Consider the following 14814-nt stretch of genomic DNA (forward strand, 5'->3'; position numbering starts at 1 on the left):
CAACTGGTTGCTGCACTGTGTAAATGCTTAGAGGCAACATTTCTCCATTAATAATAATAATATTAATTAAAAGCATAAAAAGAGATAGTCACAGTACTTCAGGGGCAGTTATTTACCTTTTAGTCTTCAAATGTACCATTCAAATTGAGAAAGGCCATCATTACTACAGCATGGACCACAAACTGAACATCCAATGTTTTTGGACACTTTTCAATTCAGAGTTAAATGTCAACATTGTGCTGCCCTTATACTGTAAAACGGGATTATCCTGATTAACAAATCACTGTGCCGAGAGACAACCATTGCAATCTGTTTGCCTCAATCTTTAATTCTGCTCTTGCATATTTGACACACATAATGCGGTTCATTGTTAGGAGCGATTACCCCTGCAAAACCCACAGTTACTTCCAGATTTATAACTGATAATACTTTAATAGTTTCCCATAGTAGGAAATCACAATCATCGTAGTCAAAATTATTTCACGATTCAAAAAGAACCAGGTATGTTTATTCCAATAACAGCAGTTGCCATATTGCTACTGAGATGCACTCACACAGCGTCATAATAATAATCCTTGTATTTCATACAGCGCCTTATCACATCTTCGAGACTTCTCAAAGCTCTTCACAGAATATACAGTAAAGTGAATTGACTGTATATTTTGGGGGCAAAACGCGGCAGCCAATTGCGCACAACAGCGTCTCGCAAACAGTCGTGGATTGTAGGTTTTCAGAGAATCAAGTTGGTATTCGAAGGAGGGTTAAATAAGTAAGAAAGTGCTCTGGATAAGTCACTGATGAGTGAGTTATTTTTATAACTGTGAAATGCAAACTAACCTAGAGTCGATTACAAATATAGCAACTGTAAATTAGGCAGTTATAATAAAATAAAGTGACACTTCCGTGTAGGTTTTTAATGGCCTGCAAAACTGCAGCACAACAGGAAGAAGAACATATCAATCAATCATTGCAATTAATGTGACTGAACCCAACTCTATAATCCATCCACTCTTTACTCCCAAATCCTGATCCTCGCAGACGAGCACACACATTGCATTAGGTCCTCGGTCACTCAGGTGAGCCGCTTTGTTACTCCAGGCCTCGTTTATACTCGACTTTGTTTATTTAAAAGAAATATTTTCCCATTCATGAAGTTTGCCCAGAGTTGCTTCTGTAAAGTTAACATACTGCGTGACAGTAGTATTGGTACTAATCCTTCACCTCATCCCATTCCACTGCTGGGATGGAGCAATTCCATTCCTCGCACTTCCTTACCTATCCAACCTGCTTACATCCCCACTCCACCACCCTTTGCCTCCGGCCTCCTAATCGTTCCTCGTGCCCTCCACTCCATCATCGATGGCTGTGCCTTCAGCCACTACTCTCCGAAACTCTGGAAGTCTCTCGACAACAATACCAACTTGCACTTATAAAGCGCCCTCCTCGCAGGATAGAGTCTCAGAGTGCTTAACAGTGGTACAGCCTGACTCCAAGCTGGGGGAGGTGACCGTAAGCACAGTCGAACAGCAGAGTTTGCAGGCAGGACTTGAAAGAGGGGAGAGAGGAGGAAAGGCAGAGGGATTGAGGGAGAGTTTTGGGGCTGAAAGCAAGACCTTCGATGGTGGGGTAGAGGTTGCGAGGAAGGAGCAAGAGGCCGGTGCCAATCGAGCGGAGGTGCCGGGTGGTGGATTGGGGAGTGAGGATGTCAGAGAGGTAGGGGGGTGCCAGGGAGTGAATAGATTTGAACACAAGTGAGACCGTTTGGTGATGGGGAGCCAGTGGAGCCTGTGCCAGAACTGGTGAGATATGGGTATGGAGTTTGGTCGGGGTCAGTATGCGAGCAGCAGAGTTTTGTAGGAGTGGATCTTGTGAATACTGGAGCTGGGGAGACCGACGAGGAGTGTGTTGGAGTAATCCAAGCGAGAGGTGATAAATGCATGCACGAGGTTTTCGGCTGCATTTGGGGTAAGGTATGGTCGGAGGCGGGCAATGTGACAGAGGTGGAGGAAGGTGGTCCTAGTCAGGGACTGGATGTGGGGAGAAAAAATAGCTGGAGGTCAAACCGGACACCTAGATTGCGCACTGGTTCAGTGAGTGTGAGGGAGAGACCAGGGAGGTTGAGGAGTTCAGATCCGCAGGAGTGAATACGTTGGTTTCCATCTTGTCTACATTCAGCTGCAGGAGGTTTGCACTCATCCAGGCCCTGATGTCTGTCAGAAAAGTTGATAGAACATCGGCGGACCTGGAGTTGGTACTGGAGGAGGCAAAGTAGATTTGTGTGTCATCCACATACACGTGGAAGTTTACCCTGTATCTGCGGATGACAGAGGCAGCATATAGATAAGGAAAGGTAGAGGACCGAGGATGGAGCACTGGGGTACCCCGCAGGTGACCAGGCATGGGCAGGAGGAGCAACCATTTGAATGAAATGGAGGCGGCTGGTTAAATAGGACTCAAACCATGCAAGCGCGGCCCCACTAAGGTGGATGAGGGAGGAGAGGCAATGGAGGAAGATGGTGTGGTTGACTGTGTCGAACTTGGCAGAGAGATCCAGGAGGACAAGGAGGCAGAGGGAGCCCCTGTCACAGATAGAGAGAATGTCGTTTGTGACAAGCTCTGTCTCTGTGCTGTGGGCAGTCAGGGCGAAAACCAGACTGCAGGGGCTCGAGGAGGGAGTGGAGGGAGAGGTATGACAGTAGTTGACCTGCAACAATGCATTCCAGGACTTTAGCAAGGAAGGGTAGGTTGGAGATGGGACAGCAGTGTGAGAGATTAGAGGGATTGAGGGTGGTTTTTCTGAGGAGGGGTGTGGTGACAGATTGGGGTTGGTTCTGTGTGAAGTAAACAGATTGTACATACGAATGAAGTGAACAAGCAGTGGTATCAGCACTGAGGGTTTGACAAACGGTAAGGTTGGCTGCTGTCCCCTTCATTATTTCCACAGGTCGGAATATGATGCAAGCACCGCCTCCATCAGACTACTGTAGTTATGGGACATTAGTAAATGTCAGTAATAACAATAATACAGTAACACTTGCATTTGATACAGCACCTTATCACATCGTCGAAACAACTGAAAATGCTTCATGGGACTTTACTGTCAAGGTAATGACTGGTTTGGGGGATTGGTGAGTGGGCAGGGTGGGTGGGGGGGGCATCTATTTCTGGGGTCATCAGGTCCGTGGTGACGTTACAGAGTCGTGTACAGAGACTAGTCAGGTAAGACTGCTTTCACAAGCATTTCCAATAGTTGTCGGGGATCACGTTGAAGTCAGGGGGCACTTTGCACAGGGAGCTGGCCAGCCAGCACTGGAGTTGTGAAGTATACCACACTTCCACATACAGTGATCACGGTATACTCACGTTAGGAAGAGGCCCGCAGGCTATTGAAATGCGGTGTAACAGGGTTCCACTCTACACAAAGGATTTCATAACCGCAGTCAGTGTTTTCTGCTGCTTCGAAATTCACTGCTAATTAATTTGATAAAAGCAGCTCCTCTTCAGTCATCACTTTGCAGGCATTTCGACATAAGCGAATGCAAACAATTGCTGATTTAACTGAAATCTAATTTAATTGACGACTCATCAAATGAGCAGGAACAGAACTGGGCAATGAAACACAGAGCTTCACAGTGCCCCACATTCCTGCGTTACACTTGGTTGGAATTTTTTGATGCTTGGTGCTAACCTGATATAGTGTGAAGGTACAAAAATGCAACAGAAAGTGTATTAGAAGTAAATCCTTTGAAGTGCTTTGGGATATCTTTTTGACATGAAAGGTACTATACCAAATGCAAGCATTATTATTGTTATTATTGTACATTACTGGATACGTCACCAGCCTCTCACTTACATCACTGTGTCCCGATTTTAGTTTCCAAGACTTAAAAGAGAAAAAATACGTATTGAAATGACATTGAAAAAACATTTGCCCAAGGCAATGGCTTTTCCCAGGTTCAAGGGTATAATTCTGTTGCCCTGACTATAAAGCAATGTTCTTTCACTTCTCTTAGGTATTTACAAAATAACCAGAACATGACATTGTAACTAGAATTTTCAAACTTCCAAATGCCTTTCATTCACTGAGGGGACATTTGCATTTTTAGAGCAAAGGAATTGAGGTGTTTTGCAAAGATGTAAATTTGTCTCCAGCAAATACCTATCCGTACATACATATTCTGACAAAGGGTATTTTGGTACTGCATCTGCAATATTCCCAATAAAAAGTCGAGATTTTTGCCGTTCGGCTAAAAGGATTAAGAGTGGAATTGGGGCTGAACAACATGATAGCCAAATCGATGGCAAGCTTCAGATGAAATGAAACTAGTGAGAAGAGTTTTGATTAACCAGTTCTTTTTTTAGGTCAGCTGGGTCTCTGACACATAGAATCATAGAATTATACAGCACAGAAGGAGGCCATTTGGCCCATTGTGTCTGTGCCGGCACTTTGAAAAGGGTTATCCAAATCTATCCCACTCCCCCGTTCTCTCCCCATAGCCCTGCAAACTTGTCCTCCCCAAATAATTAACAATTTCTCTCTTAAAAGTTGTTATCGAATTGGCTTCCAGCACCCTTTCAGGCATGTGGAAACCCATCACCGTGCTTAAAGAGTATCCAAAGCAAACTGAGAATTTCATTTATCCCACCTACGCATGGAAATCCCAGAGACAGATTGTTGGAATGGAATGCACACACTCTCCCTGGAGGGATGCATCCTGTTTACTTAATTCTGGAGAGCATTCGGCACAGGTAGGCGGAAGCCAAAGCTTGGGGGCCCCCCAGAGTGTGTGTTGGGGTACTGCTGGAGTCTATCCAGCTAAAACCGTTAAAGCTTGCCATTGATAGCACTTGATTTGCTTTTCGGCTGAAGGGATTGAGAGCGGAAGCAAGTTCAGGAGATAAAACAGCCCCATATTTTTAGAAGCGCAGATTATTTACAGAATAATTTTTGGAGAACTGTGTGAAAAAAAGATCAGCATAAAACGAAACGTGTCTTATCACTTTTTGACTTCCTGTTTCTGGTTTCCATTCATTAAAAAATATGGCACACATCACACCTGATCTTACAAAACTAATTGGAGGGCTTGAAGTGGAGCACGAGAATCTAAAACGACTGGGGATGTGAGACGAAACATCAAACTTCACATTTTTCTAAGCGTTCAAAAGGATAACAAAATGGCATTGCTAAACACCTCAATGACGAGTCCAAGAAGGAGTCATCCTGGTATTTCATTCTTTTGACGAGCTTCAGTAACCATAACATTGATCAAAGACCCCGCACACAGAGCAGATGAATAATGGTGCTATTATTCAGTCATTGTCAGATTAATCATTTTATAGCTGTCACGATTTTGCTACGTCCCTTCATTGTTCAATAGTACAAATAAAATCAAACAAATAACTGAAGTCAGGTCTAAAACATTTTGAGTAACATTTTAGATGTTTGAACTAAAAGCTAGATTTACTGATTTGGGGGTCGGGGGGGCGAAATGGAGATTTCTGCGCTATCCAAATCAAGATCCTGCAGTAATTAGGAAGGTATTTACTACATCCCCCCACAATAGGGAGATACTAACAAGCTCCTGCAGTTCCCTGTCTGATAAAGAATCAGAGCTGTTAGAAGACATCAACTCATCGGAGGAAATAGGATTAAAAGTGACCGTTGGCAAACAGTTGAAAGCCCATTTTGTTGCTATGAAAAGCTTCAATACCAAGAGTCTTGACAACATTTTCAAGCAGTAAACTTCCTTAAAAATGAATGTCAAAAAATTGATGTTTACAGATCAAATCCTATTAAGTTTTAAAAAATACAGGTTATGATGCGATTTTAGCAAACATGCCAGTCAGTGTATGTACGTGTGTGTGAGAGACAGCGAGAGGGTGAGAGAGAGAGAGAGAGAGAGAGAGAGAGAGAGACTGCTTATTATTTATTATCAATGCTGGTCACTACCCAGTAAATGTGAAGAGTTAAAACTAATGCTCACAGAGCATTTTACACTGTGTGCAATTCCTCCTCTACTCCTCGTCTGCTTAATTTAGATTGTGCAGAATATTTGTTTTCACTTCAGAAGCCCCGACGGGAGTGAATTTCCTCAAAGTCCTTGCTATCTGCGGTGACAGCGCAGCCCCTGCAAAGGACTGCAGACGCGAAGCATTAAAACCTTACCTTGAGGACTTCCATTGGCACCTGAGTGGCAGTGGGCAGGCTGGTGGAGATGCTGACGTTGATGGCCTGGGTCGGGCTGACTGGCACTCGCTGCTGAATGAACTGTGCTGCCTGCTGCTGTTCCCGGCGCTCCTGCTCCTGCATCTGATCGCGCATGAGCTGCTGCCGGAGCAGGATTCGTGATGTCATATTGGAGGAGGTTAATGGGGGTTTGGCTGCTCCTTGCTGCTCTGATGAATTGCTACGAGGAAACCAATAACGGAGAAAACAGTTCTATTAGAAGATAAGCACAGACGAGCACGGGGAGAGCGAGCTTGTTAAGACGACACAATTCACTCGGAGAATTCGCCGCAAACTTTAAAAAAAAGCTGTTATTGGCATTAAGATCGGAAATAAATATGTTTTAAAAACAATTTCAAGGTTATTCCCTTTGCTTTTAGGCCACATCTTTCAATTTTTACTGTACTTCGGAGAGGATGAGAGGCTCTGTGCACGGAATAAAATCTGACAACCCGTCACAAACTGTATTGCTTACTAAAATGACACCGGTATGATTGAAATCAAATAAGTGCCTGGACATGATGGAATAATAATAATTAATAACATTATCCTTGCATTTGATATAACGCTTTTCACATCAGGACATCTCAAAAGGCTTCACCGAATTCACTAAAAAGTGCAACAACAGTCATTTTGTAGATGCTCTGCCCTCCTGCACTTTATTCAGGAAATCAAATAAAATCCACTCAGAAGTCTTCTTTTTTTAAAAAAAAGCATTATCGAGCAGAAGAAATTAACATGGTCTCAGTGAGCTCCAGTGTCCAGCTCTGGGGCAGGAAAATAAGGTTCAACCTCCAAAATATAACAACTCATAAAGTGAGGAGCACAGAAAGACTACAATAACCTGCGTGGCATTTCACAGTCAGAAAGCTAACAAGCTACCTCTTCGACCATGATAACCATAAGGTTATCGCCCCAACTCCTATCCCCTTCACCCCTCTCCCTTTCTCAGCATCCAACAAACAATCATTGTCCAGCGCTCCAAGGGATTACAATGATATAATCCTTGCATTTGATAGTGCCTTTTCACATCAGGCGGATGTCTCAAAGTGCTTGGCAGGATGTACTGTGAAGTGTAGTGACTGTGTATTTTGTAAGCAAACATATACAGCGCTATCCTTCATGCAGGGTTCTATTTAAAGGCAGGTTGTTGTTGTGCCAATTTTACCACCAAACAAGCTGAAGCTTTAAAAAAAAGTATTTAAAAACATAATTCCAACAACATTCAGGATAATTGCTCATCAATTGTGGATCGACTATCTATGGATAATTTGCTCATCGACTTTCTGATTAGCACGCAGCGACTGTGTTTTTTGTAAATATCATTGGAACAGCTTCAAAGGTACCAGTTTAAAATTACCCAAGTGTAAATTTAGCCGGTCAAGTTAATGGGAAAAACAAGGAGGGGCTTTGCATCAGAATAATGACCCATTTTCAAAATAAAAAAATACACAGAGATTCGGATTAAAGGACTTTTGTCCTGAAATAGTTAAACCAAATATCAGTTCTGCAGGACACTAGTGGATTAGATAATAATCAGTCAATTATTGTGCTGCAGAACCACACTGCTGGCAGAAAACAGATGTGCTTCAGCTCAGTGACAAACCTCATATAAAACCGATTACAATAGGAAGTGTGGGTTCTAGGAGATGCGTGGCGCAAGGCTTTGGTTATGTGTCGAACCTTGGAACGCAGCAGGTAATTTATTAAAATAAATTATTTTATTGGTTGATTCCCCACAAAACACCTTCCCAAAGGGAGATGGAGCAAACCGGAAGGCGAATTGATCTGAGCACCGTCACACACCACCTAGTGGGCAGTTAACAGAGCAACATTGGCAGAGGCCTGGGACTTGCTCACTTGGCTCTTTGGACAAAAAAATCTTTTTACAAATTTGAGGAAAGTGTAAAAAACAAATTTACGATTCAGAGTGTTAAAAGTGCAACTTGGATCTAAGACATCTGTGACCCGAAACTTCTCATGTCCCCAACTTTAAGACTATTGCCCCTGAAATTTGTGACATTTTGTAAATTCTTGAATTAATAATAATAGTATTTTTGATATAGCGCCTTATCGTATCTTCGAGATGTCTCAAAGCGCTTCACAGGATATACTGTAAAGTGAATTGACTGTATATTTTTGTGGGCAAAAGGGTTTGAATTCAATGTTAATTTGGTAGTTGGTTTACTATAGTTTCAAAGTTCCTTTTTAAGAAATTGAGAATGATGAATTTATGGTTTATGTGAGCGATACCCCAATCAAATAGGAGTCCACTGAATCAGCAAGTGAATTTAAGTTAGATCATCAAAACCCAATAACTCCACTTGACAGTAAATCCTACAAAGCACTTTGAGCCATTGCGATGACGTGATAAGGCGCTACTTCAAATCCAAGGATTATTTTAGCGTTTACGGCGCCCAATTCGTGTGTCTAAAATGTTTTGTGGGCGAGCTCGAACTTTGTTCACATATTATATGAGCGAACCAAAAAAAACCTGGTTTAAAATTACGCACAATGATCCAATCAACAAATAAAGGAACTATATTAAGCTGGGAAAATTGTGTTTTTGAAAGCGTCCTGTTTCGCATAAAGCTGTCCCTTAAATGCCGCACTCTTCCTAACAGAGGGTTGAACTAGACGTTTCTAATTTTGTAGATGGCGACAGCAGCAAAGTAATTTTAGTAGCCTCCAGTGGTAAATGCCCATGTCGAACACTATAAAAATACTGCACTCTGCAGCAATATTATCAGCTGTCAAACAAATTAATCAAATATGCACCATAGCATTTCAAACACAAGAGGTAAGTCAGCTATGAATCACATTGTCACTGCAAAAAATAATGAAACCCTTTCTCCTTGAAATCTTTGCATACAATTGCTGAACTGAGATAAAATGTCCAGTTTGCAACAAGGACATAAAGAGGTGCCCACAGCAGGACAAGATGGAAAAGAAATTGGCTCAGGTCCAGGACTAGGTGTAAAAGAGCCTGGAACCTGGCATAAATGGCCTTTTATCTACAATTTGCTGCCCACTATCTAACAAGTTACTTTGAATGTATTAATTGGTCAAAGGCATTTTTTAAACCTCGCAAACTCATGCCCTAAATCTTTAGATTAATGACATAAAAAGTAATAGCTGGATAAAATAGGGTAAAGAAATTAAAAAGAAACGTTAAGCATTCAATCTCTGGATCCTAATATCATTCACTTTAAGATTAGAACACTAGAAATCTTCTTTATGAGCACACAGTAATCGGCAATAATTCAATCAATCAGTAAGTTCGTAAATGTTAAACAAATTCAAAAAATGTTCACAAGATCATGAGAAAGGTTCAGACGAAGAAAGCCCTTTGGACAATTTGATTTCATCCTTCCAGAAGCCCCACTCTACCACCCTAACCCCTCCCATTACAACATTTAGCTCTTTCACGAAAGAATCCAGCAGGTGTGAGTGCGTGTGTACACACAGCAGCACGATATACCATTGCCTTGGGGCTGCAGGACACAATTTTGCATCCACAACTTTCGAAATGTAGGTTTGCTATTGAGACTGGGAGAAATATAAGAGCAAACAAGCAGTAGTTCAGAGTAACTGGTGAGAGAGGAGCAGTCGTTGTCTGGGTAGGTCTGGGAGTAACTGCCCAACCACCCTCGCAGTTGCTGTGTGCTGCATGGTAAATGATGCCTTAAGAGAAGGGGACAGAATAGAAAGGGGAAAGAATTTCTGTTTGCATAACATAAGAGTAATTCAGCGATCAAAACGCATCCCGTGCAAATCCTGTTTTAATTCTTTATTGCTTTTATGTTCATGCAAAATGTGTACAAATAAGATGCTGCTTTGTTTATAATTTTTTAAACTCCTGAAGAAACGTTTGGAGAAAGCGTAACTTCCCCTTGCGTAAAAGATGTTCCAGCCATAAGCAAACAATGCTGATTTATTTTATGTTTGATATACACACACGCACACAATCTTCGAAAATAAAGGCTTGCTTGCTATTCAAGATCTGTCACGTTGGAACATTCCCCAAGCCAGTGATCCTTTTGATGAATTGAAGGGAAGAAATCTCTGTGCCACAACCAACACAGCTGCTGAATAATCGGACTAATTAGCTCCTCAAGTCAGCGCATAAATTATTGTTGCTCCCAAAATGCAACTTGATGCGGAAGTTTAGAGTCGCCTAACAAATCAGAATTATCCTCAACAAATCTGTCCCCTGTCATCTACACGAGTATTATCAGGTACATTTCACAACAAAGGCTTTTAAAAGTGGCAGTTCTTACACTGTGTTTGATTGTATTTTTCATCAGAACAAATTTGACATTGCAATCTTACTTTAAGAGTACGTCTCCAACAGTCACTTTCAAAACTATTTTTAGTTTCAAGACAATTCAGCCTATTGATATCTTGATTCATTAAAGATTGCACTTCAAATAATTGAAGTCCAACACTGTCTTACTCGTTAGTATGGGATAATGTAAATCAAGAATAACATGGAAGGTTAGAGCAGCAAAATATACAAACACTATGACATCTGGAATGGAAGCCAATGGAAGCAAAAATTCTACTTTTCATTTTTTCAAATTGTTCTTACTATCCTGTAATGGCATATAATCGAGCTAAAGTAACTTGTATAATGCAGAGCTAACTTAAGCCAATACATATTCATGTTCTAAAGCAGCCAATTGCAATAAAAAGGATTAAATAATACCAGAACAACAGTGAACTTTAACTGCCTCTATCATGACCTTGTCAGTTCCTGCAATGCTCAGGTCATCTGCAGAAAAAAGGCAATCTTTTCGGTGCGATTAAGATGGGATAAGGCAAGGCTACAGATCAAGTAGTGGGGAATAAAGGCCGATTACTATCTCTCATCTTTTCAAAGAAAAAGTATCTAGGAAAGAACAAAAGAACCTGTAATCTTTTTGTGTCCAAAACAATGGAGAACAAGTGTGAGAACAAACTGATCTGAGAAAATGCTGAATTCAGTTCAATATCCCAACCTTTTAATCTTCCCTAAAAAGGGGCAGTTTGAACAACTGAAATGTGAATGTTTTGTAAACGGAGAGTTCACTTTTAATTGCACTCTTTTTTTAAAAACAGAATCCAGGGCTATTTTGCATTCAAATGAGAGTAGAAATAATTTGGCTCGAGAGTGTGTTAACTCTTTCCGCACTGTAACTTTCCAACAAACTACACTGGCCTTTACGGACGGCTTTGTCAGCCATCTGACAAACACAGAAATCCATTGCCGTGCTTAAGAGTATTCAAACTACACCGAGAATTCCACAAACAGGTGGAATTTTCCCCACTTGTAATGGAATGTGCACTCTCTCCCCAGAAGGACACACCCTCCTTACCAATTTCCAGCAAGTATTTGGCACAGGTTGGCAAGTATGAGGTTGTGGACCTCAGGGTAAGAATTGTGGTACTGCTGGAGTTTAACCAGCTAAAGTCACTAGTTAGCTTGCGAGTACTGTCATGCCAGCTTCCCACTTGTTTGTCCAGCTAGGACCAACCTACACATGAGGGCTTTGACTTGAAGGTTTCACAGGAGAGGAGTGGAAGAATCCCACCTTCCAGTGACTAGTCTGCCTCTCCGAATCTTTATCGGCCTATTGAAGCAGTAAATTACCTGCTGCATGACACAGGTTTTAGGGAATGCAACAAATCTCCCTGTTAAAATGTAAAACATTTGAACTTTTTATAAAATGGTTAGAACACTGATGTTTCTATCTCTCATGGACTGGGGGGGTATTATATAACAAACCTAGTGACCTTTCTGATCCCCAAGCCTAACACCTCACTCTTTTATAACACGCTGTTCCTAACAAGTATTTTGCACCATACTTGCTAAACTGCTAAGCATAAGGTTCTCCACGCTCCCAAACTCAGAATGCCAAACCTCTTGCTCAGTTTTTTTTCTTATTATCGCTTAGTTTTCACAAAACAATACCACATGAATCACACTCATTTGTCCCAGCGGTAAAAGCTTTCAATTCCTTCCAGATAATCTCTACTGCCGCAATATAAAAACTTTGTGGAACAGTTTATTGCATTACCACACCCTTAAGGAGATCCTGTCCTGTCATCTCCTTGAAGTCCAAGGTCAATGATGCAGATCGTGAAAAACAAAGGTTGAAGAACTAACAGAATTTGTTCACTGGACAACGACAAATGCTAGTCAGAACCACACTGCAGTGGCAATGTATTGTGTAACCAACACTAGAATGGCATGGCACACATCTAATTTATTTTTCCTTCGCATTCGTGCAATACCAGACCACAGGCCTGGAATTTCTCATGGTCTCAGCCTTAAGACTGTTGGAAATTTCAGTTTGGAAGCTGGTTTTCCACAGTTCTTTAAGAAGTCAGCTTTCAAATTAAGGCTGAATTTACAGAACATTCGTACAATCTTCAATTTTAAGACCGTAAATGACCTTAAGGGTAAGACCAGTTGAAGTTACCGGCCTCAGAGACATCAAAGCTGTTAGTTATGCAGCACCCAATGATTCAACTAATTGCTGAATGTAATGGAAACAAACAAGAGAAAATATGTAAAACATGTTTTAAAAAGACGCAAACTGAGTCTTTGATAGGAATATGGCAGAACATGCATGAGTTTATGAGGAAAAAAATCAATACACATTATTTGTGAAGGTCAATAGTAGGAACAAAAGTCTGCTGTGCTGCAAATGCTTATACTTTCCATTAATGCTTTTACAAATATGATACAACAAAATTGAAATTAATCCACGCCAATTCCGTACTAATAGTTCTGGGAAAAAAGATCACAGTAAAAAAAAGGCAGAGTCAGTGTCTTACTTTCTTTCTCAAGGACAAAGGTCTAACACAGCTGCAGTTCTAGGAACTCAAGAGAGTACAAAGCGCATTTGTGAAGGTCGCAATGTCCTGAAGTTGTAGTTTCTAATATTTACAGTGTTTACACAGCAGCCAATATGAAGGCCCAACTTTGCGATAACACAAAAACAGTAGAATTGGCATGAAATGTTTACACATAGCCGGATAAAACAGAAACCAGGTCCCTGATGTAAATTCAAATAGTAATTGCTTGTGGCTATAAAGTAATGTTTTTCAGCTATTCCTGGCATTTAAAAACAATACAGGATATATTCTCGAATTAAGAGATAAAATAAATCTTAAAATCCTCAAAATTATGGGGCCTTTCAGTATTAATTGCTGAAACCCACAGGATCAAGTCTTTTTTTCTCAAAAAAACACCTGAACAATGTAAGTTTAGTATTTTTTTCCCACTGAGCTTCATGTAACTTCTCACTCACGAGCAACTGATACAATTTCCCCCTCTCCTCAACCCAAACTACTGGGTCAATTCAAAGCTCTGAGCTTTTCCACTGAATACTTTGTTCCACGTGATGATCCATTCTCTATAGTAAACCTTCTGCTACCTCAAAAGCACGTCAGCGCCAAAATACGTAATATGGGTGGAGTGGAAATTTTTTCCCTCCAAAAAAACTGCGAAAACGTTAACTTGAAAGATACACCGCCTTAGTTTCTTTAAACCCAAATCTCCTAGACGTCAAGAATTGCACTTCAAGCACAATGTCAGGCAGGTTGAATGCAATAAAGACAACTTTCAAAAATGAGTTGCTTCCACCTCCCCAAACAGAAGGACTAGGCAGTTGGAGAAGATAAACGTAATAAACTATGTTTTGAGGTGGAAGCTGCTAGAAAAAACAATCTGCGTTTACATAGCACCCTTTCAGCACCTTGGGACATCCTCCCGACGTAGAAGGCGCTATACAAATGTCATTTTGTTGTTGTTGTTCATGTTTCAGAGTGCTGAAATGTTAGAAAGAGGTTTAAAAAAATAATAAAGCTCTGGCAAATATTGTAAGGCAGAGAATATGGGCGAAAAGAAAATAGAATGAGAAAAGTAACAGCAGGTTGAATACGAGTCAAGGTTTAAGTCTTTGAAAACTGCCAATATTTAACGTTAGATGTCATTTTTGAGCCAACAACAACAAGTTGGATTTATACAGCGCCCTCCATGCCAGACAGCGTCTCAGAGCGCTTTACAGTCACGGATCCCGGGACCGAGCCAGGGGGAGGGGGAGGAAGGTGATCAAAGGCGCGGTCGAAAAGAAAGGTCTTCAGCAGAGACCTGAAAATGGGAAGGGAGGGAGGAAGGCAGTTCTAGAGCCTCGGGGCATTGTGGCTGAAGGCACGGTCGCTGAGGGTGGAGCGGAGGACTCGGAAGAGGCCAGACCTGGAGGATCAGAGGCAATGGGTACTGTTTTGAGGAGAGAGGTCAGAGAGGCAGGGGAGTACAGAGGAGTGGAGGGACATGAATACAAGGGTGAGGATCTTGAAGTTGATCCTCTCTGGGACAGGCAGTCAGTGCAGTCTGGCCAGGACTGGGGTTATCGGGGAGCGGAGTTTCGTACGGGTGAGAATACGGGCGGCAGAGTTTTGAATGATTTGGATTGTATGGATGGTAGTAGATGGGAGACCGGCGAGGAGGGCGTTAGAGTAGTCTAGCCGAGAGGTGACAAAGGCATGGAGCAGGGTTTCAGCGGCTTTTGGGGAGAAGTATTGGCGGAGACGGGCGA

The 14814-nt window shown here is 41.6% G+C and overlaps 1 protein-coding gene across 9 annotated transcripts in view; it reads right to left on the minus strand.

Moving 5' to 3' along the window:
* LOC103179789 (melanocyte inducing transcription factor) overlaps window positions 1-14814 on the minus strand; it is a 113316-nt gene that overhangs the window by 48703 nt on the left and 49799 nt on the right. For all 9 annotated transcript variants that reach the window (XM_042339736.1, XM_042339731.1, XM_042339735.1 and 6 more), the window contains one exon: window positions 6167-6407. In XM_042339736.1, coding sequence (XP_042195670.1) covers window positions 6167-6407 — 241 coding nt within the window. The remainder of the gene's footprint in view (window positions 1-6166; window positions 6408-14814) is intronic.

This window comes from Callorhinchus milii, unplaced genomic scaffold (genome assembly GCF_018977255.1).
Source record: "Callorhinchus milii isolate IMCB2004 unplaced genomic scaffold, IMCB_Cmil_1.0 Scaffold12, whole genome shotgun sequence".
In the NCBI taxonomy this organism is placed as follows: domain Eukaryota; kingdom Metazoa; phylum Chordata; class Chondrichthyes; order Chimaeriformes; family Callorhinchidae; genus Callorhinchus; species Callorhinchus milii.